Below are 22018 nucleotides of genomic sequence, written 5' to 3'. Positions count from 1 at the left end.
CGGCCGGCCAATCATTGGAGCTCTTACTCCCGCCTCTTACTATCAACTCTTTCCATTAGTCAATAGCTGGCGTCGCCCTCACTCCTCCAAGCTGCTTTCCCCACCTCTCTCAAAAGGTGGGACCTGGAGAAGGGCGGGTTCGGCACTTTCCGAACGACGGAAATGGTGACCAATGGTGACCAAGGGTGCGTCCCCGCGGCGGATCGCCAGCCAATGAGTGGTGGTGGCGCTGACCTTGCTCCACCAATAGGGAGAGCGCAGATGGGCGGGGAGGCTGCTTCCTGGAGACCGCAGGTGTAGAAGCAAGCGCCGCGCCCCGACCCGGACGGGCTTCCGAAGCTGGCAGGTAAGTTTACCGAGAGACTGGGAAGGGGTGCTAAGGAAAAATGGTGGGAGGCAAACGAGCGGGGTGGGTGAAGCGGCGGCGAGCAACAGACCGAAAGAGGAGCGCTGAACACAACCCTAAGGGAAGCCGATGAAGGAGAGGGGGCCTGGGAGGAGCAAGGGGGCGAGTTCAAATCATTACTGGGGTTTAGGGAATTTTAGGTAGAGGGCGGGCCAGATTCGCTTCTTAACCCGGCGTCATCAACTTCAGGGCAAGCACGATTTTAAACGGGCCAAATTCAGACGATCAGAGCCGCCCTGAAGTCGGGACTAGGGCTCCACCTCTCGAGACGCTCGGCTCACGTCCCTTCCTAGTTCAGTGCAAAAGCCCTGGGCACATTCTAGCAGCACCCCACGCTTGAGAGAAGGAATTAGGATGCTGCTGCTTACATGCCACAGAGATGAGAGGACGGGGGAGCCCCAGAGGAAGAGGTGGGGACCAGGATAGGTTGAAAGCAGGAGAAGGGGACGACAGAGGATGAGATGGCTGGATGGCATCGCCGACTCGATGGACATGAGTTTGAGCAGGATGCCAGGCTTCCCTGGTGATGGACAGGGAAGCCTGGCATCCTGCACTTCATGGGGTCTCAAAGAGTCGGACACAACTGAGTGAACTGACTATTAGGAAAGGTAGCTTTACCCCCTCATCCCTCCTTAGTGGTTCCTTGTTTCCCATGACCCTCTTCTGTAATTTTGGGTGTACCTAATGTCTTCATGGTTCCTTATTAACTTAAGGATAGTAAGATACTTCTGTTACCCTTGCTCCATGAGGTGCGCCAAGCCTATGCTTACTCCTTCAAGTTACAGTTGAAGTGTAAGGATCAGAAGAAAGATTATCATGTCTCTAACATGTAGAGTGTGCTCGTCTTGCCTTCTAAATTTTTTCCCCCAAGTCTTCAGTTTTTCCTTTGCGCGTAATGGGGTAAGTTCTTTCATTCCCAATAGAGTCCGGGGGATTTGGGCTACTCAGGAGACAACTTGGAGAAACAAACTCCAAGAAGGGTGGAGAGGAAATTAAGTTGGACTTCTGCCTGATCCCCCACTGTGGTAGGATGAATGTAGGGGTGGCACACAGCGAAGTAAACCCCAACACTCGAGTGATGAATAGCCGGGGCATCTGGCTGGCCTACATCATCTTGGTAGGACTGCTGCATGTGGTTCTACTCAGCATTCCCTTCTTCAGCATTCCTGTTGTCTGGACACTGACCAACGTCATCCATAACTTGGTGAGCACTAAACCATGCCCCTTTACCCACCCCAGGCTTTTCCCAACCAAAAACAATTACTGGGAATTTCTGTCTTCCTTTTGGGATCTCAGCTGAGGGACTACTTTATGCCCCAGTACCTCACACTGTCCCCTTCCCTGCTCCCAGGTTATGTATGTCTTCCTACATACGGTGAAAGGGACACCCTTTGAGACCCCTGACCAAGGAAAGGCTCGGCTACTGACACACTGGGAACAGATGGACTACGGGCTCCAATTTACCTCTTCCCGAAAATTCCTCAGCATCTCTCCCATTGTACTGTGAGTCCAGGGGGAAATAGGGGAGATGCTTCAAGAGCCAGGTACAAAGGTCCACAGGGAACCTTTAAAAACAGCGGACTTCTACTCACCTAGACCCTGTGAAGATACATTAGCTCTAAATCTAGTGAGAACAGTAAAAAGTAGAAGACAGTAAGCAAGCATTACTTGCTGCCTCCTTGGTGGTAGGAGAATGGAGAAGGGACTAAGAAAAGATAAACAAGTAAAACAAATTATTTTACACTTCCAAAGAAGTGAATAAAGGCAGAACTGATGTAAATCTATGAGAAGTGGTAGCAAAAAGGATTCTAACAGTCACACAGGCTTAAACTGCTTCAGCTGTCATTTGCCACCTGTCATTAACAATTTTTTTTTTAAAGCACAAACTAATTTATAAATCTCCAGTTAAAGGTGCTATCTGATTATCTCCCCAACCCCAAAGTAAATATTGTTAATATAGCTGAAATATTTTTAGATATCCTAGGACTGCATGCAGTAAAACAGGTTATTTAAAATAGAAAAGAAAGTTGCTGGAAAGGCCTGAATATGGATAGGGAAGGCCAACTTCATTTAACCTATTTCTTCTCTCCCCAGATACCTCCTGGCGAGCTTCTACACCAAATATGATGCTGCTCACTTCCTCATCAACACAGCCTCACTGCTTAGCGTACTGCTGCCCAAGTTGCCCCAGTTTCATGGGGTTCGTCTCTTTGGCATCAACAAATACTGAGAGATGGGGCTGGGGATGTTGGAACAAAGGGCTGTAACATCACTCCTTTCTCTGTACAGCCTGAGAACTATGCAACCTTTCCCAAACGCCCCCACTGGAAATTCAAATTTTCACAAATTTTCATTGGAAAGGAGCAGGTTTCTTTGAATCAGGAAAGACAGGTGAGGTAAGGGGCAAATCACTCTGCTCCACAGCAGGAAGCCATGCTTGGGCAGCTTTTTGGTTGATTAAGGTTTTCCCTATCATCCACTCCCACCACCTTCCAGCTCTGTTTTACTGTGTGTTTTCCTTATAATAAAGATAATTTTTTTCATATATGGCTACAGTTTGGTCAGCAAGAAGGGTAGGGAGATGTCTTCATAAAGCTAGAGAAGAAAGATGCAACAATGCCTGACTTACAGAACTACAAAATTTCTTAAAGGTATTTTTTTTTATCCCCCTCCCTTGGTCCAGCAGGAGGTGCCCTTCACTCTAACACTTAGGAAGGAAAAGATTCTCAAATGAGAAAAATGGCTCCAGCTATATGGGCAAAGAAGAGAGGGAAGATACAGGTTGCCAGTTACGTATTTATAGAAAGATAATCCCCTGGCTTTAAATAGATATGTACATACAAATATGAACAAACTTAAAAAAATACAAACCCTTGGATCATAAGGGGGCTGCCGGGAGCCCCTTTACCCTTCCCCCTCACCCAAGGGCTGAGGGCATGAATCTTGTTTTTTAAAAATTATTAGTTGTGGCCATCCCTGCAGCAACAAGCATGAAGTTGGGTGATTACCCACAAGGTGAGAGTTCCCACTCTCTGAACTCTTACGTATCTCCTATAATTAGGGTTACATGCTTTCTTGTTCTTTTAACTAGTATACTGGGGCAAAGGAGGGGGCTCCCTCCTGAAATGAGTCAAGAAATAAGACAGACTCGTTTAAAGGGGGAGGAAGGGGAGTGTCATCTGCTATAAGAAGCAAAAGACAAGATAAAGGCATACAGACCCCAGGGAAATACCCAGTTCCCACACTATGGGAGATAGCGTCCAGCCCAGGTCCAGGCCCCAGGTTCTTTGTTCTAGACATCCCCTATTTCTTTGGTATTGTCAGAAGACAAGATTCAGTTCCTGGGTGCTGGTGGAGGAGGGAGAGTGGTTCCAGGGCTTCCTAAAAGTACTGAGTGAACAATTTGAGCTTAAAATTTTCCCTTTTTTAAATATTTAAAAATAAACAAATCAACTCCATCTGGTGCTGTACACAGCCCTTTTGACTCCCTGACATTGACTGGAGGAAAGAGAAGGGGTGTCAACGTTGGAAGGGCCTCCTCACTTTCTTCCGCCGCTTCGGTTTGGCTTCTCCCTTGGGTACTGTGCTGTTGGGCTTGGAGGCTGCAGTGGCCCCAGGGCCGGGCTGAGAAGCTGCAAAGAAGTTCCCATTGGACATCGGGCCTGGGGGTACTTGAAAGATCCGGCTCAAGAATTCCTGAAGATCAGCAGGAGGGGCATCTGGAGAGGCTCTGAGAGGAAAACAGAAGGCATGATGAGGCAACAGATACTGAAGTCAAATGGTTATCTATTTCATCTATTTTTACATATGTTAAAGACATACTGAGTCAGGTCCCAAACTTCTTAAATGGTGAGACACCTACATGTCCTAAACAGCTTGTGACTGGAAACCATATTCAGAACTAGAACAGTGGATAGATCGTTGAGAGAAACACCACCTACCTCTGCCGCCCACTGGTGCCTGGCATCCGCGAACCAAATGAGATGTGATAAGGGACTCTGTGGGTATCTGGGGAGATTCCCACACGCTGGCATCCAGCCCACTCTGCAAGCATGAGAGACAATTAGCCAAAATGTCACAGTTCTGAGCATATATGAGCCCATACTTCCCAGGGGACAGAAATATACCTGTGATATCATACACCTTTCCATCCATCAGCGCAAAGTAGGTGATTTTGAGGCCCAACATGCTTGACTCTGCCCAAAAGTCACCTTCCTCAGCAGGATGCAGCCTATTACACTCAGCACAGTATCTGGCACTTTTAGGTTCCCGGTCCATTTCAAACCTCCTGAAATTCAACAAAAAGACAGTTCCTTAATAATATGTTAAGACTACCTAGAGCATTGCTACAGTCTCATCATTACTGATGTCTCACTGTTACCGACAAGTATGGTTACTGACAAACATCTAAAATTACCGCCACTCAGTTGTTATGTATGCCTGTGTACGCCCTGCCCCCAACCTATCTTAAAGCCAGAAATACTATCTTGTCTTCTTGCTAATTCAGATCCTCAATCTCTTGACAACATGGCAAAAGTAGAATCTGAGGGTCTTTTTACTTACCATCTGGATCCCACAACTACCAGTGATACAAGGAACGTTTTTTTTGTTTTTTTTTTTTTTCAAGGAACGTTTTTGATCACCCGGTCCCTAAACTGTGGCTGTCCCAGTCCTGTCCTATTTAAATCATACCTATGCTTTCCCTGGCATCGGCTGCACATCATAGTATTCATTGCTTCTTGTAGCTTGGACAGAAACTCGTTCACTGACCGGCTCAGCTCATTTTCTGCCATTCGTTTCCTGAGAGAAAAAAGGCTATGTAAGTCAGGATATTGAATGAGGGACAAAGGGAGACAGATATATTGGCCTCTTGAGGCCCTTGGTCAGCTAGACAAGCCACCTCAGTTCTGCCTCAGAGAGCCTTCATCCACAAGTCCAGGGATCTCTGCTATTGAAGGTTATTCATTTAACCTACCTGATAATTTCCTAGCTCCAACTTACATCTCATATTCCTTCCGTCTTTCAGGGCTGCTGACAATGTCCCAAGCTGCCCGCAAAACCTTGAAGGCCTCCTCAGCCCGAGGATGATGATTTTTGTCAGGATGAACCTACCAAAACAGATTTCATTACATATCCATTCCAACCCTCTCCCCATCTTGAGTCAAAATAACCTCATATCAACAGGTTATTGTTGATAACCTCATATTCAACACCCTTTTGAAGAATCAATATAGCTTAATGGTTAATTGCTCTGGCTCTGCAGATAGATCTGGGTTTAAGTCCTGACTCTATTGCTCATTAGCTTCATGACCTAGAGTATTTTATCTATCACAGACTGTTAGGAGTATTAAATGAGAATACACATGAAGCAGAATACAGAGAATCTGGCACTATGGTGATCTACCACTCTAGTGTGCCTGGAACTGTCCCAATTTTAGCATTTAAATTTCATGTTTCAGGAAACCTTTCAATTTCAGGCAAACAAGGATGGTTGATCACCCTGCCACACATACTAAGCTCTTATATTTTAACTTTGTTGTCAGTCATAGAGTTCCAACAATCCTCAAACTGTTTCTATCAAGGAAATTCTCATATCTACTCAAAACTTCCTACAATGGTTTGCCTTTCTGTTCCAGGAGTGAAATAACATACCATGACCCTCAGTTTTTTTATCCACTTTTCAGCCTTTTCTCCAAGACAAATAATATTCTCACTTCCTATAGTTCCTTGATTTTTCCCATCCTCATTCACCAAAAACAGAGATAAAGCTAGTCTCTTGCAGAATGCTGTCATCTCTCTCATATCCCCAAGCTTACAGAATGTGAGTAATGGTCATGTTAGGGCCTGATAAGGGCAGTGAGAGGCTGTATAAAAGATTACAGGAACTTGCCTGGTCGTCCAGTGGTTAAGACTGTGCTTCCAATGCAAGGGGTGCAGGTTCAATCCCTGCTTCAATCTTAAGGAACGAAGATTCCACATGCCACATGGCTCAGCCAAAAAGAGCCCAGATACTCTAGCCCAGAAAAAGGGGGTAACCTCAGGTTGTGGGACAGTTCTACTGAGGTTCAGGGAACTTTACTTTAAGAAAGTAAGTTGAAAATGAGAATTTTTGAATGACATTCCCCAAGAGATGAAATCTGCTAAAAGACATGAAGGTGAGCAAAGACCTCTACTGTTAATAACGATTTCAGTGTGAACACTGATCCTCACTCTCAGAATAACCCAGGCCATCCAATAAGGGGCATATATTTCCCACCAAACTAATTTAGTTATCTGGTAAGTTTCAGGTCTGGTATTTTATTGTACCTAGAATGGTTAATGGAAACTCTGGTTGCCCATTCCTCTTTCATGTCATGCAACCACTGAGGTAATTTACACACATTACTTATAATCATGGACTTCCCAGGTGGCACTAGTCATAAAGAATCCGCCTGTCAGTGCAGATTTAGAAATGCAAGTTCGATCCCCTGGAGAAGGACATGCAACCCACTCCAATACTCTTGTCCATGGGAGAATCCCATGGACAGAGGAGCTTGGCAGGCTACAGTCCCTAGGGTTGCAAAGAGTCAGACATGACTGAAGCGACTTAGCACGCAGATCACACTTATATTCATAACAGTTTTACTTGTACAGAAATAGCGGTAACAATCACATCTAAAAATAGCAACCAAATATCTACTTCTAAAAACAATTTGATTGCATGCTTGTATTAAACCATTTCCCTCAAGCATTTAAGTCACAACCACCTATATCCTACCTAATCACCAACATTTTCATGTATGACATACATACGTACATGCTTCTCCAAGATTTATGTTCCATTCGCCTTCCCTTTCCCAACCTGAGTTGTTGGTCTTGAAATAGCTTTTCTTTCACCTGGTCCTGGAATAATCACTCACATGTACTCTCTGAATCTTCCCACACTTGCCTCACTAGGAAGACAGTTGGATTTCTCTGTGTTCAGAAACCCCTCATTTGTTCAGGAGGGAGGAACTGATAAGTGTTCTGACTAGGCCTCTTCTCCAGCCTACTTGGAGGGATTTCACCTGGCTATTCCAGGGTGAGTGAGTCCAGCACTGTCTACTCTACCAGGTTCATTTATTTTCATTGAGAAAAAGAAGTTCATGATACAAAACTTTCAGGGAAAGTCAGATCCCCTTTAAAACTCTTTCCTGAGAATTAAAGATAATTTCATCTTCAAGTTGATTTTCTACTCTCCTTTCTTCTACTCACCTAAAAATTGTAATGGAAAATAAAATATGGGAACAAAGAACTGGAAACAGAGGGAAGGGTACTCACCATCACTGCCAGCTGCCTATAGGCCTTCTTCAGTTCAACATCTGATGCTGTGGCTTCAACCCCCAACACGTGAAAAGGGTTTAGCTCATCCTCAGGAACCCCAGCCATGGTCAAGAGTCGAGCCACTTCCTCTTCAGGCTGGCAGTAACGACCACCAGCTACAGGTGCATTCCCCTGCCTATTGGTCCTCTGTTTGACCCAAGGTAACTCCAGCCAACCCCACTGAACTATCCTTACCAGCTGCTGCCAGGGCCTGCTCTCTCTCAGCAGAATCAGGCAACGCTGCCAGGTGGGAGAAGCCAGCCAAGAGAAGAGCCAGGTGGCTTTACCCCTCCAGCCTAACCGGTCACTCAATCCTACCAAAAACCGCCAGCCCAACTGTAAACAGCCCAACAAAAGGGCCAGAGCCAGGAGCAGCAAAGCACCCACAAGCCTAAGAAAACGGGTGAACAGCCCTGCCCCATAGCAAAACCCCTGGCTCAGAAACTGGAACATCACCTGGGCCCAGCCCCCCAGCCGCCCAACCCACACTCCCACCCAGACACGAAAAAGGTCCAGATCACTGCCTTTCAGCTGCCTGCATGCATAGATGAGATGGCCACAAGTCTCCACGTACTCCCCAACTAATGCTAGCAGTTCGATCAACCACCAGAAGCCTGCCTGTCCAAGCTGACACAGTTCCTCTGCTCCCCACAATCCCAGTCCTCTGCGTTTATCTGCCTGACTCCGTTTCCGGCCCAGCCGATGTCGACCAGGGGATCTGGGATCTCTTCGTCCACCCTCCCGAGTGTCCTCCTTGGCTGGAACACGGTGCCGTTGTCTCCGGGGTGCAGGTTTCTTTTCACTGGGCACACGTGAAAGATCAGTGGGGAACTTAAGAGGTTCCTCTTCATCATATTCCCCTTCCAACTCTTCATCTTCCCCCAAAGCTGGAGAGGTACAATGGTGGCAAAAGTTGCTAGAAGAGCTATCTCCTCCCTCAGAGTAAGGCCCTTCAGGGATTCCAGGGGTTCCCTGGCAGTTACAAGTAGATGGAATGGAAAGAAAAGAAGAGTTCCCATCATCCTGGTACCCAGCCTCATTCTCTCTTGAGAGTTCCTGGTCCACTCCTGACTCTTCTGAAGATGCCTCACTCTGATCAGGGTCCTCTCCAGCCAGAGGGGGCCCTGGACCCCTTGGGGGTCCATGGCTTGGATCCGACCAGTGGGCTGGATTTGGGGGTTGTGTGTACTTAGGACTAGAGTGCTCTGTGAGGCAGCGGGTACCATTAGGAGCAGGCCCCGCTGAGTCCCTGAGTCCTGAGAATGAAAGTATGTCAGGGTCCACAGAGGGTCCTAAAGTCCTGAGGGAGGCACCACCACTGTGGTGGGCTCCACACAACCCTCCTTCTCCGGGGTGCTTCTGGGCCATGACCCCGGGGCTTCCTGAGGATTTTAGGTCACAGCCATCATAGTAACTTCTGATGCCTGTAACAGAGGTATCAAGTGGGGATGATCAAGGATAGGACCAACAAAAAGGTTAAATAATGTTAAATTGGGTATATATTGAATGCACCCAGCTCCCTTGTTTTAAAATTTCCGGGGGCATTCATCACCCCAGCAATAAAGCCAATACTACATTAACGGCAACCCTGCTCCCTCCCCCCACTCCTCCAAACTCCCTTATTATTTTTTCTTTCCCCAGAAAGCTATAACCCTGAAACAGGGGAAAAGGAAGGTACCGCAAAGGGTGTGGTCCTGGGGTCACTCTTGGGAAAAAGGGAAAGACGACCGGAAAGGGGGCCGCAGGCTGCCAGAAAAGGGTGGGGACCGTGCGGCCCTTCAGGAACATCTAGGGGCGGAGCTTGAGACTGCCCCTGACAGAGTCAATCCGTTAACCCTCGGGCTGGGTAGAGGGGATCGAGGTAACATACCGAAGAGCGGCGGTAACTCCTCCCCCTCGAGCAGCTGGGCCGAGGGCCAGGGGGAGCTACGGCTCCCCCGGCTCCGCCTCCCGCTCACGCTCTGCTTCCGCCTTCCGTCCCCGCCGCGGCCGCCGATTCGCGTCTACTTCCACTTCCGAGGTCACCAGGGAAGACACGGGAAGGAAAAGTAAAAGCGGTAGACCGAGGTGCAAGCCAGTCCTGCAGGCTAAGTCGAACCAGAGGAGGTGGTCCTGGGGAAGCGCTGGCCCCGCCCTTTAAAGGGCCCTCTACTGCCGCCCTCCGCGTGCTGAAGTGGAGTCCCCGAAGGTTGCTCCACCGGAAGCGAAGCAAGCGGGCGCTACAGCAGTGCCTGCGGACTGGGAGCTGATTCTCAGGGTTCCTCTGGTTGTGTTCTTGGGCTTTGCTGAGACCAGGAGATAGAGGAAAGCCACCGAGTCCAGTCTGTTTCCCTTGCAGACAAAACCAGGGAACGTAGAGGAACCACCGCACTGATCCCTTCCCTGCTGCCTGTAACGAGGACAGAGGCCCTTTGGTATCATGCGGGGATGGAGCGGAGGGGAGGACGCCCCGGGCCTGCCCCCGCCCTGGACCTCCTTCGCTCCCCCTTCTTTCCCAGCAACCCTCGGCCCCCCCAGCGCCTGACACAGCTGACGAACTGCCTTGTATAACTGTAGCATCCACGGCCCGGATCTGCCCTTCTGGGTGCAGCTCTCAGGCCCCGTCACGAAGCGGGGCCGGAGGACTGGGAGCGTGGCTCCGCTGGGCTTAGGACCCGAGCGGAGTGCCAAAAAACACTGCCCTTATCTGCGTGCTTCTTTGTATCTCGTTTGCATACCAAGATGTTTGTTCGACGCTGACAAGCGCCCCCGCCCCCACGCAGACCCGGCTTGGGTACCCTCTCTGTCGGTCCCCTGCTCTGCAAACGCCTCTCTGTTAGTTCCCCTTCCAGACCCCCGTCTTGCTCCGCAAGTTTTTCTACCCATGAACCCCTCGTCGGCGCCCCAGACCAGTAAGAGCCCCTTCCCGGGGTCCCCGATCCGGACCACCAAGTTCTCCAGTAGACAATACTCCAATTCTCTGGGAAGTGGAAGAAACCAAGCCGGAGTAGGGGGCGCTGGGACACCAGTAGGGTGTTTGAAAGCTTCGAGTTGCTGAGTCAGCGCATAGGTATTCAGAGACCATTCCCCAAACCTCTTGCGGTTCCCCCAAAGCCCCTCCCGGCTATGGATGGGGGTCTCTGATCCCAGCCTAGAGCAGTAGGCAAACTGGGTCCCCCCACACACACAGGGAAAAGATTTGGAGGGTCCCGCCCCGTGATGTCACCCCCCCACACACACCCTGTCCCCTTCCTCCACCCTCAAAGCTGGTTGCGTTTAGCTCACTGGGGCTTGGGCTGCGATACGACTTGCAAGAGTTTAGGGGGCAAAGAACAGAGTGGCCTTAAGGGTGCCCACGCCCGACAGCCGCCCGGACGCCTAAGACTCTGGGCAGGGATGCAGCAGGGGGTCTAGGGAAGCACGTCTACCCCCTCCGTTCCTCAGCCCTGACAGGGTGGTGAGTAGTTAACACCCCCTCCCCAATCTCTCCTTGATTAGGGTCCCCAGACTTCCAAGGATCGAGGAGAGGAGCCCCAGGGACTCCCCAAGCCAAGTCCCCTCCCTGCCTGTTAAGACCTTGATATCCAAAAGAAGACAGCTGAAAGGAAGTGCCTGCACCCACTCTACCCCATTCCTTTAGTGCCCCCAATGCCAGCCCCTCCTTGGTGTTTTCCTTTCAGGAACTGAGTTCAAATCGCACTGGCAGCCCTGGAAAGGGAGAGGTAGAAAGAGTCCCACCAGTGTCCTGAGGGGAGGATGTGAGATGCCTGTGAGCAAGGCGCCTGCTCAGTCCATGAGGGATTGGTGGGCATTGGACTGTGGCTGGATGGACACCTTCCCCCAATAACCCCATCTCCACCTGAGGCCAAAGCTTCCCAACCCTGACAAAGTGTCGGTTACTGTCTCTACTTGATTCCTCTTATGGTGTCTGATTTTTTTCCCTCTTCCCTCTCTGGGGTTGGAGCAGTTGTTAGGAGACCCCCACCATGACTCATTCTCTCCTCTTCCTTCTCCTCCCCTTTCTACTAACTCCACCCTTCCCCATCCAGTGGGATGATTTTGAGTCCCAGCTGTAGATGGGACAAGCTTTCTTTTCAACTGGAACAGGCTACTGAGCCTTTAGCCCGCAGTACCCCCTTCCACAGACAGAGGACTTCCTACTCCTCCCACCCCACCCTGAAAAGCCAGGGGGCCAAGACTCATTACCTTTTAAGATTTGAAGTTCCACTTAATGTCCTTGTTTTAGAGGGTGATAGACAGCTGGCCTCTCTGATTCCTGCCCTGTAGGTTTCTTCAGTTTCCCCAGCAGAGCTAAGCTCCATCCTGAAATTGGCCTTTCTTTAAAAGAAAGGCGTCCTTGAGGTTCATGGGCACCTGAGTTCCTGCCCCCTTACCCCCTTGCAGGTTTCCCAGCCCCCTCAAGACATTCATGGATGGATGAGAGGAGCTGACACTGACCTTCCCCTCTGTGACCACCTTCTCTTCGGCCATGGAGGAAGCCTTGCTGCCCCTGGCCATGACCTCTGACCCCAGGCCCTTTAATCAACAACTCCCAGAGCCTCCAGACCTGAGATGTGTCTTGCAACCCCAAGACAGTCCTGACCTGGCACCCGCCCTGGTGTGTGCCCTTTGCTGCTGCTTTGGAATCATCTACTGCTGCTTCGGTGAGGGCGGGGCCAGGGTTCTGGGGGGCAGCTGCCCAAGACTGTCACCCTCAGAGATGATGCCAGCTTTCTCCTTTGCTCATGAGCCACCTCTACTTCTCTGTCAGGGGATGCCTACCTTCATTGTGTCCAATGCCACTCTCGCCAGCTCTTCTTCCATCCCCCACGCGCCCACTCCTTCAGCTCTGACCCCTGGCAACTATCATTTTCCCTCCCCTTGCCTCCTACTTCATTCCCCAATAACCTGAATTAGCCTGTGCTGATTTCTTCCTGTCTACCATCCCTGAAAGGACGAAACCTTTTCTCTATACTTATTCCCCTCAATGCATCCATCTTACCTCCTGATTTGCCCTCCCATCACCCCACAGTTCCTGAAATGTCCCTGCCCTCCCTAAGATGATCCCTTTCTGCCCTTGGCCTTGAGGTCCCTGGGGGTGCTGCTCCTGACTTCTGCTCCTCTGGTTAGCCATTCCTATCCCTTCTGAGTCATCAGAGCCCAGCCCTGTTGACCCTCCCCCACCCACCCCTTTCTGCCTCTCATTGCCTCCTGCCTCCCTTCCTAGGCTACCGCTGCTTCAAAGCAGTGATGTTTCTCTCAGGCCTGCTGTCAGGAGCCCTGGTGATCTTCCTGCTGTGCCATAAGGAGCGAGTGCTAGAGACACAGCTGAGCCTGGAGGTGAGCGCGGGCATTGCGCTCGGCATCGGACTCCTCTGCGGTCTGGTCACCATGCTGGTTCGCAGTGTTGGGCTCTTCCTGACTGGTCTCCTACTAGGCCTAACCCTGGGCACCGGGGTCCTGCTGGGCACCGAGCCCATCTACCAACCACCTTCAGCCTGGGTGCCAGCTGGGGGGATGGTGGGGCTGGCACTGCTGGGAGCCCTGTTCACGCTTCGGTGGCCACGTCCATTCACAGTTCTGGGCACAGCCCTGCTGGGTGCTGCAGTGCTGGTGGCCTGTGCTGACTACTTCCTGGAGGGGCTGGCGCTGGGCAGTCGGCTGGGCCAACGCTTGCAGGCACTTCCAGCCTTGCCTCCTCTCTGCTGGTATAGCTGGGTCTTGCTGGGGACCTGGCCAGCCCTGGGGGCCCTTGGGGCCCTGGCCCAGTGGAAGCTCATGGATGAGGAACACGGAGGCCATGCCAATGGTGAGTTACTGCCATGGTATAGACAGCAGACAACCTGTGTCCCTGGTTCCCAGATTTAAAGAGGTGAAGGGGGAAAATACACTTGAGGGCAAAAGACAGAGGTGTCTAAGGTGTGTGAGGCAGGCCACTGAAAAAAAGTTAGAGTTGGAGGAGTCAAAAGTCTGGGTAAGAATGAGAAGAGAAATTGTCGGGAGGTTGGGGAGCAGGGAAGAGTTACTGGGGACTGATGTGGAAGGAAAGAAAGATCTCAGGGAAGTCAGGAGGGAAGAGTAGGAGGATTCCAAAGAAAAGTTTCTTTAGAATAACTGGGAGGGGGATGAGGTTTGAGAGAGACATAACAGGGAAAGCAAATGGGTTTCTCTAGAGTATGAGTGAATCTGGGGGTGGGTTTCAGAGTCTGAAGAAGCCTCCCTGAGTCTGTATTGTCCCCTCCCAAGCAGTGGTCTTGAGCCACCAGCGAAGGCATCTCCAGCTCCTCCGGATCCGTCATCAGGAGGCCAAGTGGCACCGGACCTCCCCTGGGGCGGGGCTCTGTGAGGGCAGCTACCGGCGCCAGCTCCCTGCCAGCGCACGGAACCCTGCCGACAGTCTGGCTCCAGTGAGTGGAGGCGTGGGGGCTGCTCTGGGACTAGGGCAGAAGGCACAGAGGGATGGTCAGGGTGGGAGGGTGGGTACTGATCCAGGCCCTTTCTTCTGCCCTGTCTGCCCTGCCCCTCCAGAGTTATTTCCAGAGCCTTCGAGAGCGCCAGCTAGGACCAGGCACCCAGGCCACCGCTCCCCACACTGTCCTGGACCTGGATTCTGACTGTGGTTCCACTGTCCCCCTCACTGCACCTTCTGGTTCCACCCACCCAGACCTGAGCCTAAACCTCCACTGATGCCCTCACCATGGGAACAAAGGCCTGGGAACACTAAGTGGGCAGGGCCTGGGCCAGCAGAATCCACACACAGACTTCCCCACCTCTTGGACTTGGGGATGGAATCTGTGCTCCAACCCAGACCAGCCCTGTAGAGATATGTTTCAGGGACAGATAGAGAGGACTCTTGTGGGGAAAAGAGAGGAATGGAAGTATGAGTACCTACCTCTGTCCAGTAATAGAGGTGCCCTGGTCCCTAAAGTAACTGACTCCCTAATTCCCTTCAAATCAAACAAAGGAGGACCATTATCCAAATAGCCTTCTGTATACCTGCCTCAGTGTGCCTCTCAATGATCAAATAAGGGGTATTGTTTTCATAGGACCTACCTATAGAAAATCAGGAAGGCTCCTAAAGCACTTGATAGCTTTTTGGTGGGGAGAAGGGCACCAGAGGAGCTCCAGGATCCCTGATTCCCAGGCCCCTCATCAGGAAGCAGTTGAGTTCCTGGTTAGCCTTTCTCTCTGGACCCCCAGACTCAAGCCCCCTTCTCCTACCTCAGTTGGGGGTATCTGTCCTCCATGGTGCTTCCCTTTCCCTTCTTAATGTGGGGAAGACCACAGGGCACTGCCTGGCTCAGCACCCACTGTCCCTAAAAGCTGGCTTCTTGCTTCAAGCAGAGAGCATTGGCCCATATGCCAGAATCTTGCCCTTTTGCCCAAAGGAGCTTGGTCTTCAGGGCTGTGTGGGAGACAAGTGCCTTCTCTGCCTCTCATTATAGGGGACACTAATCTCCTTAACCAGAACATTGTCCCAGCCACTAACCCATTCTAACTCTCCGCTCCCAATTCACCTGCCCAAAGTCTGTTCCCTGGTTCATCAGACAGCATGAAGGAAGATATGTCTCTCCCCTGGGCAGCAAGGTTATGATGGGAGGGAAGAAGAACATGGGAACATGTGAATAAAATGACATTGAACACTGAACCTGGGAGTCTAGCCTCTTCTGTTGCTCTTTTCTTTCTTTGCACCCCAAAACCACAAGTTGGCCATACTGACAAGTCCCCTGTCCCTTAAAGATCTGATGAAGGTACTTTTATCAGGCCAGACCACTGTAAGAGTGGCACACACACAGCCAGAGGAAGAACCATTCAGTCCTCTCTTATGAACATGGTGCACGCTTGCACAGTCGCTCAGTCGTGTCCAACTCTTTGTGACCCCAAGGACTGTAGTCCACCAGGCTCCTCTGTCCATGGGATTTCTCAGACAAAAATACTGGAGTGGGTTGCCATTTCCTCCTCCAGGGAATTGAAACTATCTCCTGCATTGGCAGGTAAATTCTTTACCACTGAGTCACCTGGGAAGCCCTGTGAACATGGAGTTAACCTTTATTAAGCACAAATGTGCCAAGCACTTCACACACAGTATTTCATTTAATGCAACAACTCTGCAGGATTGGTGTTAACCTTATTTTTCAGATGGGAAACCTGAGGCTTAGTGAGGTTAATTAACTTGCCCAAAGTCATAAGCAAGTTGATGTGATTCTCAAGGATTCCAAAGCCATTGCTCATTTTACTGGCCATGCTGTTTCCTTGTTCTTTACCTAGGAAGAACAGGACCCAGGCATTCCCAGCTGTGGCCTGCTGTCAGGTAAACGCCTGATGGATGCCTTTCTTCTACCAATGTCCTCCAGACAATAAATGACACAGTTGGAAGTGCTATCTAGGATGGGGGAGAAATGGACGGAGCTGAAGGCTGAGTTCGAGTCACCGACCAGGAGGGAAAGAGTACAGGGAGGTGGTGACTGGAGCTGGGTCATTTGGAGGCTTGAGGTCCGTGGTTCATGCTTGTGCTGCAGCAGACATTTGATTGAGGTCTCAGGCCTCTGAGAGAGTGTCATTACCAGGGAATGAAAAGGTGCTGAAGTCTGTGACTAAGGGGATAACGTCCAAAATTGTATCTCTGGGTGAGCCGCCAGAGTTCAAGGTGTATCTACGGCCCAAGGAAATGGTATCCAGTGTTATCCTGTGGCTGAATAGTCTATGCCTGTGACCGAGGAATCAGTGTCCCCATCTGATGCGGTGGTGTTTGGGGGACTACAGTGCATCCAGTTGTGGGCGATATCTCTGGGAAAGCCTTTCTCTGCTTGAAGCTGCTGATTGAGGCGCCAGTACTGTTTGCCCTTGAAGAAGTAGACACGGCCGTCCCGCCAGCTCATGGCGGCCGAGGGCTGGTCTGGCACTCCTGTAAACAATCCCTTGGTTGGTTTGGGGTAGCGGCTGAAGTCAGTAGCGGCCAGCTCATCCCACTGCCAATATCCAGAGCCCTAGGTGTGGGGTAGGCAGCGAGAAGAGAAGGATGATGAGAGAGCTTAGGGACGCCCCCTTGCCACCCCCACTGAGGTCTACTCTCAGCCCATGGCAGCTGCAGAACTTCCTTCCAGAGCAAGTCTTGGCTTTTCCATAGGAGGTAGCCCGCCCCTCCTACGAAAGATTTGCCCTTCCTTTGAGCTTTATACCTTAAAGAGGAACACCTTTTTGTTGATAGGCCAATAGAGAGCAGCATCCAGGTTGGGTCCTACCCTATTCAGCTTCTTGGGAAAGCCAGGAGACATCTTGAAATTAATGTAGCGCCACACCTTGTCTCCTGAGAGCATATAAGGAAAGAACAAGTCACCTCTGTCCCCAGGTGATAACTTTCAGTTCCTCCGTTCCACCCTCTAGAAACTTCCCATCCCTCCCTCCTTTTATGGCATCTCTAATCACAGGCCCTCCTCAGGTAGCACAGTGTAAACTAGTGCCTTACCCTTAAAGAAGTGAATCCATTGGGTCCGAGGAGAGTAGACAGCTGCATCCAGGTTTCCTGGGAGCCCCTCCCAGAGGGCAGACACTTGGAACAACGGACCCAATCCTGAATCTGTCACAGTCCACACATAGTTTCCCTTGAAGGCGTAGGTCTTTCCTCGGGGCCCTAAGAGCAAGAGGTGTGTCAACAAGTCAAAAAGACAGGTATTGGGACTTCCCTACTGGTCCAGCGGCTAAGAATAAGCCTGCCAATGCAGGGGACACGGGTTTGATCCCTGGTCCAGAGTGATTTCATGTGCCTCAGGGCAGCTAAGCCCATGTGCTACAACCTGAGCCCATGGATTCTGGAACCCTTGAGCCACAACTAGAGAGACCATGTGCCTCAACGAATGATCCCACATGATGAAACAAAGACCTGATGCCACCAAATAATTTTTTTTTTTTTAAGACAGTGGTCAAATAAAGACTTCTGGGTATCTCAGGCAGGCTGATTCCCCAAATATTCATTCAACTTTCATCCAAGGAGAGGATTATTAAGGGCAGAGAAGTGTTCAGCCTCTCTTTTGTCATTCACAGCAAATCAGCCCTGTGGATAGCTGCTCCCACTTAGGGACCTCACCTTCTACTCCAGGTGGCTTCCAAGTTGTACTTCCATGTGGGTATAATACCCTCTCTAATAGATATTCCAGTCAAGACTGTTTTCTCCATCTTGCTGTATTTCCAGATGTGTTTAGTGGCTCTCACAGGGCAACAACGGAGGTAAATTCCTGCCTGGCCCATCTTGAATTTAGCTCTGAATCCTCCCTCCCCAGGCCACATGCATCCATCCATGGCCACTAACCCCTGCCTAGAGTCTAATCTCCACTGATCACCCTGAGGTCCCATGTCAGTCCCATTTGTCCAGGTCTCAAGGTCAGCAGCCTGCCCCACTGCCTGCCTACAAGCCTTACCCAGCATCACGGCATCCAGGTCACCACTGCAGGGGTCTGGCATGGGACTGGGTTCTGTGGGCACTAGGGGTATAGTGGGGAGTGCCGTGTCTTCCTCCTCCTCCTCCTCTATCTCTGGGCTCTTCTTGCCTGCAAGGTAACATAATACTGCTCAGGGAAAGAACTCAGAGCACTGGCCTCCCCACTCTCCTACTGTAAGTTAAGCTCAGAGGTCGCATAGAGAGGAAAATGAAAACCTGGAGAGCTTTTGTTGGTGGGAGGAAAGATCACATTGATACCAGCAGGAGACACGTTTTAGTTTTGAGAGGCACTAGAAAGGGAGAGAGGGAATTGCTGGAATGTTCATTCTTCATCCACTAGAGCAGGTGTAGGAGGAGAGAGGTCTGGAAGGAAGATTAGACCTGGAAGTGTCAGAAACAGAGCTGCTGGGAGTTCCCTGGGGGCCAAGTGGTTAGGATTCCAGGCTTTCACTGCACCAGCCAGGGTTCAATCCCTGATTGGGGAACTGAGATACCACTAGCCACGCAGTAAGGCCAAAAAAAGAAAAACAACTCCTGAAAATGAAGAAGCCTGAATAACGGGGCAGGAGGAAGAGAAAGAAGCCAAGCCATTTCCCTCCATGAAGATTAGACCTGTGTCTTCGTGCTTGAAGAGACACTGGTCAGACTGACCCTTGTGAGGACTAGGGGAAAGGACTGACCATACAGAGCCTGGATCCCAGCCACATCATCAGGGTGCAGCTTGAAGTAGGGCCGGTAGCCAGCATAGACAGGAGCCATGAGGGCCTGGGTGTATCGGGAGTGCCCCAGCCCCAGGGCATGGCCCAGTTCATGGGCTGCGATGATGCGCAGGTTCACCCCTCGGTAGGTCCCCTCAGTCCAGAGCTCATCTTCATCAAAGTGTACACTGCCCAGCTCTGGGATGTCAGCATGGGCCAGGACCCGCCCTGGACAAAGGCAAAAGTAGACAGGCAGGAAATCAGAGTCTCCTAGGGTGGAGCATTCCCTGCCTGTTATAAACTCTAATTACTCTATTCCCTTAAAATCCCCCCAAGTAGATTGACTATCTCTTGGACACCTCTCACTCCTTTCAGATTTCCCTGTCACCACCCCGATCTCTCACGGATGCCCATCGCTCTGTCCTGTTACCTCCCAGTCACTCTGTTGTCTTTGGCCCAGTCCTCCCTGGAGTATGCCTTGAGCAAAGGAATTTAAGCTAAGGAAGAAGGCATAAGCTTCAAAGAAACAGGCTTGGTAAGGCCCCAGGGAGATGACATGTTGCTCCCCAAGGGAATATTAGAAGGTGGTTGGAGAGTGTAGGGTGCAGTTGAGCATAGGCGGGTACCCTGACATTAAGTTTCCAGAGTCACTGACTCAAGGAGACAGAGGTCCGTGAGGTAGGAGAGCTGAGAGCTGGTGCCTACCGGGTCCGTCAAAGGAATTGGAGCAGAACGGGCTATGGCGGCCATGGAAGGAAAGGCGGATATCAGCCCAGCCAGCCTTCACCTCGCGGAAGGTCAAGGGAGCCACATTGCTCCAATACTGGAAGGCTTGAAGCAGGGCTGCCCGGGCTGCGTAGGATGGTAGGGTGGATGGTAGGTTCAAGATGCGGAAGGTCAAATGCTTCTTTCTCCAGCGGCCTGGTTATTGAACCAAAAAGTAGATTAGAAGCACAGATACCTTTGCCAGCTCTGGACAGTTCCCCTGAGTGTGGGCACTCACTCAGCAAAGCCATGAAACAACACTTCCGGGCAAGTGGTGATCAGTCAATTACCAGATTACCATCCATTCAATGATGAGCCGGTCCAGACTGTCCCAATGTCACCTGTGCTCCAGAGTCATGACCCCCCCCCCCCGACCCTTCCCAGGCTCAGTTCTCACCCAGCAGCAGGTATTTAAGGGTCTTCTGATTGAAGGGGTCCTCCAGGCCACAGCGGGGCTGCTTCATACGGGCACTTGTGGCATTATCCAGCCGACCTGAGACTGGCAGCTCAGATGCTTCCTGAAAAGCTCTGGAAAGAGGGAGAGGGATGGTCCAGCAGGACAGGGGCATCTGGAATGACTAAGAAATGGGAATAGCTCTTTGGTCCCCTTTTGCCCGACGTAATGACTGAGAATGGCACAAAAGCTCTGGAGGTGATGGGATCGCTCCAGGATCCAGTCCAGGCCAAACAGAATTGGGCCTTCCTCTTCTGTTCTGCATAGAAGGCAATACTCCAACTTCACCTCCCTGTGTTCATGCTCTTATTTGGGTAAAGTGCTCTCTGGCGTTGCCTTCTTCCTCAACTGAAATTTCTAACCTCCTCCTGCCTTGGTAAGTGTCCTACTCCTGTTCTGAGAGTCTCTCACCACTGCTACCACCTGAGGGCCTGTCCTCCCTCTGCTTTCTCCACTCCTGGCTGGACACCCTGTTCCCAGTCCAGCCTGCTCGCACTAGGGCAATTTCATCCATCAGGCACCGCAAGTATTGCGGCTTTTCAATGGACTGGGAACAAATCTGAGAAACAACCCATTAGACCCAAAATATGAAAAGAAAACTTCAAAACAGAAAGAAAGAAATGCTGGATTAAATGTTTTTGAAAGGTGACATCATGTCAACAACTCAGCTGCAATTCATATAAATTACACCACCTGCAGGATGTGACCAAATAATAGTATTTTGGATATAATGTGGGATGGAGCCTCCAAAGAAGTGCTTAGGGCCTAGGAAGATCCAATAACTGTGCCCTCATCCTTGACTCCCCTTCTCACCCCAGGTCCCACCACGTATTCCTTGGATCCCCGAAATGGATGTGAGGCAGGCAGAGGTGGGCCTGGGGAATAGGAGAGGTGAGAAGAGAAAAAGATCTTGTGAACTTGACCCTGGAGGCATGCACCTTACAACCTCTCACCTCAGCGCCTCTATGACATCTTCTGGCCTGAAGTTGTCAGATCCTTCTAGAGGCTTCTGTAGGTAACCATATCGCAACAAGTAATCCTATGATGAGGGTAGGATTGTGGGTAAAATCAAAAGGGGATTAGTCTCTGGGTGAAGCTTCTACATGACCTAACAGCCCATTAGGATAGGAGGGGACAGATGTGGAAGGACTGAAGGAGAGGCATCTTAGGGGAGTATGAGGGAAGGGAGTAGAGATGAGTAGGGGTAGATCATGGACTAGAGGAGTGAAGGGCAGGGCAGGCAGTTGTAGGTCAAAAGGGCAGCTTGGATGGGACTAAGGAGCAGTTCCTCCATTCCTCCCCCAGCCTGGATCTGGCTTTCCCAGGAGACTCACCACAGCTGCCTCCTTCTCTCCAGGCCCCACAACCCGGCATGAGACGGTCAGCGGGAGTAGGAAGCCCAGCCACAGCCGCTGCCGGTTCATGGTCCCACCAGGCAAGAGCTTCAGAGTTTGTGCCCTCCGCTCTGAGAATCCTGGGAGCCTGAGGGAGCAGGGCTAGATGGGGGGCTCTTCCCTCCAGTTCTTTTCACTCTCCAGTCTCTGGTCCTCTTTATAAAACTTCACGGGAGAGAAATTGGGGGGAGTGTCAGTAGGAGGTGACTCAGCCCAGAGATGTGTTGCAATTCACCATTAACCCCTGACCTGCCAGAGAACAGGAGTCAAGAAGAGCCTCCAACCCAGCCCCCAGGGTCCTCTGCTGGACTCAGAAAGACTTCCCATGTTGTCCTGGAGGATCAGAAGCAGAATATCTGCTGAGACTAGGAATAGGGACCAGAGCCATCCTCTGAAGTTGGGCATTCCTGTGACAAAGGGACCCCTCAGCAATAAACCCCTTATCTGTCACTTTCAAGTCTCCCTGTCTGCTCTAGGACAGGAAAAATAAAACTGAGACTTAGGTGCTTGGGCTGCAGATGAAAGAATGAAGGGTGAGATCTCAGT

General features: G+C 50.8%; 4 protein-coding genes across 22 annotated transcripts; 2 read left to right on the top strand and 2 right to left on the bottom strand.

The window, feature by feature from the left end:
- The first annotated feature begins 296 nt into the window (after window positions 1-296).
- On the top strand, window positions 297-2949 carry ORMDL2 (ORMDL sphingolipid biosynthesis regulator 2). Its single transcript, XM_081595253.1, has 4 exons — window positions 297-346; window positions 1436-1610; window positions 1758-1909; window positions 2501-2949. Exons 2-4 carry the CDS (start codon window positions 1437-1439, stop codon window positions 2634-2636), a joined length of 462 nt encoding a protein of 153 aa, XP_081451379.1. The 5' UTR covers window positions 297-346; window position 1436; the 3' UTR covers window positions 2637-2949.
- A 239-nt stretch (window positions 2950-3188) lies between these two features.
- Window positions 3189-9710, bottom strand: DNAJC14 (DnaJ heat shock protein family (Hsp40) member C14). 2 transcript variants are annotated; one of them, XM_081595231.1, is made up of 7 exons: window positions 9426-9710; window positions 7706-9171; window positions 5408-5514; window positions 5099-5206; window positions 4534-4694; window positions 4348-4450; window positions 3189-4136 (listed from the first exon to the last, which is right to left on the bottom strand). In XM_081595231.1, exons 2-7 carry the CDS (start codon window positions 9113-9115, stop codon window positions 3926-3928), a joined length of 2100 nt encoding a protein of 699 aa, XP_081451357.1. In that variant the 5' UTR covers window positions 9116-9171; window positions 9426-9710; the 3' UTR covers window positions 3189-3925. The 2 variants fall into 2 exon arrangements, with proteins under 2 accessions (XP_081451357.1, XP_081451356.1); XM_081595230.1 differs by having other exon boundaries at window positions 9618-9710.
- A 31-nt stretch (window positions 9711-9741) lies between these two features.
- On the top strand, window positions 9742-15374 carry LOC145546920 (transmembrane protein 198-like). Of its 15 annotated transcripts, none has more exons than XM_081595240.1 (5): window positions 9742-10161; window positions 12131-12390; window positions 12954-13535; window positions 13976-14133; window positions 14255-15374. In XM_081595240.1, the coding sequence occupies exons 2-5, from the start codon at window positions 12216-12218 to the stop codon at window positions 14411-14413; spliced, it is 1074 nt and encodes a 357-aa protein (XP_081451366.1). In that variant the 5' UTR covers window positions 9742-10161; window positions 12131-12215; the 3' UTR covers window positions 14414-15374. The 15 variants fall into 15 exon arrangements, with proteins under 15 accessions (XP_081451366.1, XP_081451367.1, XP_081451363.1 ...); XM_081595241.1 differs by having other exon boundaries at window positions 9780-10796; window positions 11225-12390; XM_081595237.1 differs by having other exon boundaries at window positions 9780-10796; window positions 11225-12390; window positions 13973-14133.
- A 383-nt stretch (window positions 15375-15757) lies between these two features.
- MMP19 (matrix metallopeptidase 19) lies at window positions 15758-21621 on the bottom strand. 4 transcript variants are annotated; one of them, XM_081595226.1, is made up of 9 exons: window positions 21413-21621; window positions 21032-21117; window positions 20022-20152; window positions 19565-19780; window positions 18842-19087; window positions 18142-18270; window positions 17193-17357; window positions 16906-17033; window positions 15758-16713 (listed from the first exon to the last, which is right to left on the bottom strand). In XM_081595226.1, the coding sequence occupies exons 1-9, from the start codon at window positions 21500-21502 to the stop codon at window positions 16408-16410; spliced, it is 1497 nt and encodes a 498-aa protein (XP_081451352.1). In that variant the 5' UTR covers window positions 21503-21621; the 3' UTR covers window positions 15758-16407. The 4 variants fall into 4 exon arrangements, with proteins under 4 accessions (XP_081451352.1, XP_081451353.1, XP_081451354.1 ...); XM_081595227.1 differs by having other exon boundaries at window positions 21416-21621; XM_081595228.1 differs by lacking the exon at window positions 21032-21117.
- Window positions 21622-22018: the final 397 nt, after the last annotated feature.

This window comes from Giraffa tippelskirchi, chromosome 4 (assembly GCF_054371585.1).
Source record: "Giraffa tippelskirchi isolate mGirTip1 chromosome 4, T2T-mGirTip1v1.2.pri, whole genome shotgun sequence".
Taxonomy (NCBI): Eukaryota; Metazoa; Chordata; class Mammalia; order Artiodactyla; family Giraffidae; genus Giraffa; species Giraffa tippelskirchi.
The sequence above is the reverse complement of the archived record's forward strand: the minus strand, read 5'-3'. Positions and strand labels throughout refer to the sequence as shown.

Bases quoted from the DNA above. Each gene is read 5' to 3' on its own strand.
- LOC145546920 (XM_081595237.1), top strand. From the start codon at position 12,216: ATGGAGGAAGCCTTGCTGCCCCTGGCCATGACCTCTGACCCCAGGCCC. The intron at 12,391-12,953 runs GTGAGGGCGGGG...CTCCCTTCCTAG, and splicing joins AATCATCTACTGCTGCTTCG to GCTACCGCTGCTTCAAAGCA. The intron at 14,134-14,254 runs GTGAGTGGAGGC...CTGCCCCTCCAG, and splicing joins CTGCCGACAGTCTGGCTCCA to AGTTATTTCCAGAGCCTTCG.
- DNAJC14 (XM_081595231.1), bottom strand. From the start codon at position 9,115: ATGGCCCAGAAGCACCCCGGAGAAGGAGGGTTGTGTGGAGCCCACCAC. The intron at 5,207-5,407 runs GTAAGTTGGAGC...TTTTTCTCTCAG, and splicing joins AGACGGAAGGAATATGAGAT to GAAACGAATGGCAGAAAATG. The intron at 4,451-4,533 runs GTATATTTCTGT...TCATGCTTGCAG, and splicing joins AAAGGTGTATGATATCACAG to AGTGGGCTGGATGCCAGCGT.
- ORMDL2 (XM_081595253.1), top strand. From the start codon at position 1,437: ATGAATGTAGGGGTGGCACACAGCGAAGTAAACCCCAACACTCGAGTG. The intron at 1,611-1,757 runs GTGAGCACTAAA...CCCTGCTCCCAG, and splicing joins CCAACGTCATCCATAACTTG to GTTATGTATGTCTTCCTACA. The intron at 1,910-2,500 runs GTGAGTCCAGGG...TTCTCTCCCCAG, and splicing joins AGCATCTCTCCCATTGTACT to ATACCTCCTGGCGAGCTTCT.
- MMP19 (XM_081595226.1), bottom strand. From the start codon at position 21,502: ATGAACCGGCAGCGGCTGTGGCTGGGCTTCCTACTCCCGCTGACCGTC. The intron at 21,118-21,412 runs GTGAGTCTCCTG...CCCTCATCATAG, and splicing joins GAGAGAAGGAGGCAGCTGTG to GATTACTTGTTGCGATATGG. The intron at 19,088-19,564 runs GTAGGCACCAGC...GCCTTTGTCCAG, and splicing joins CAATTCCTTTGACGGACCCG to GGCGGGTCCTGGCCCATGCT.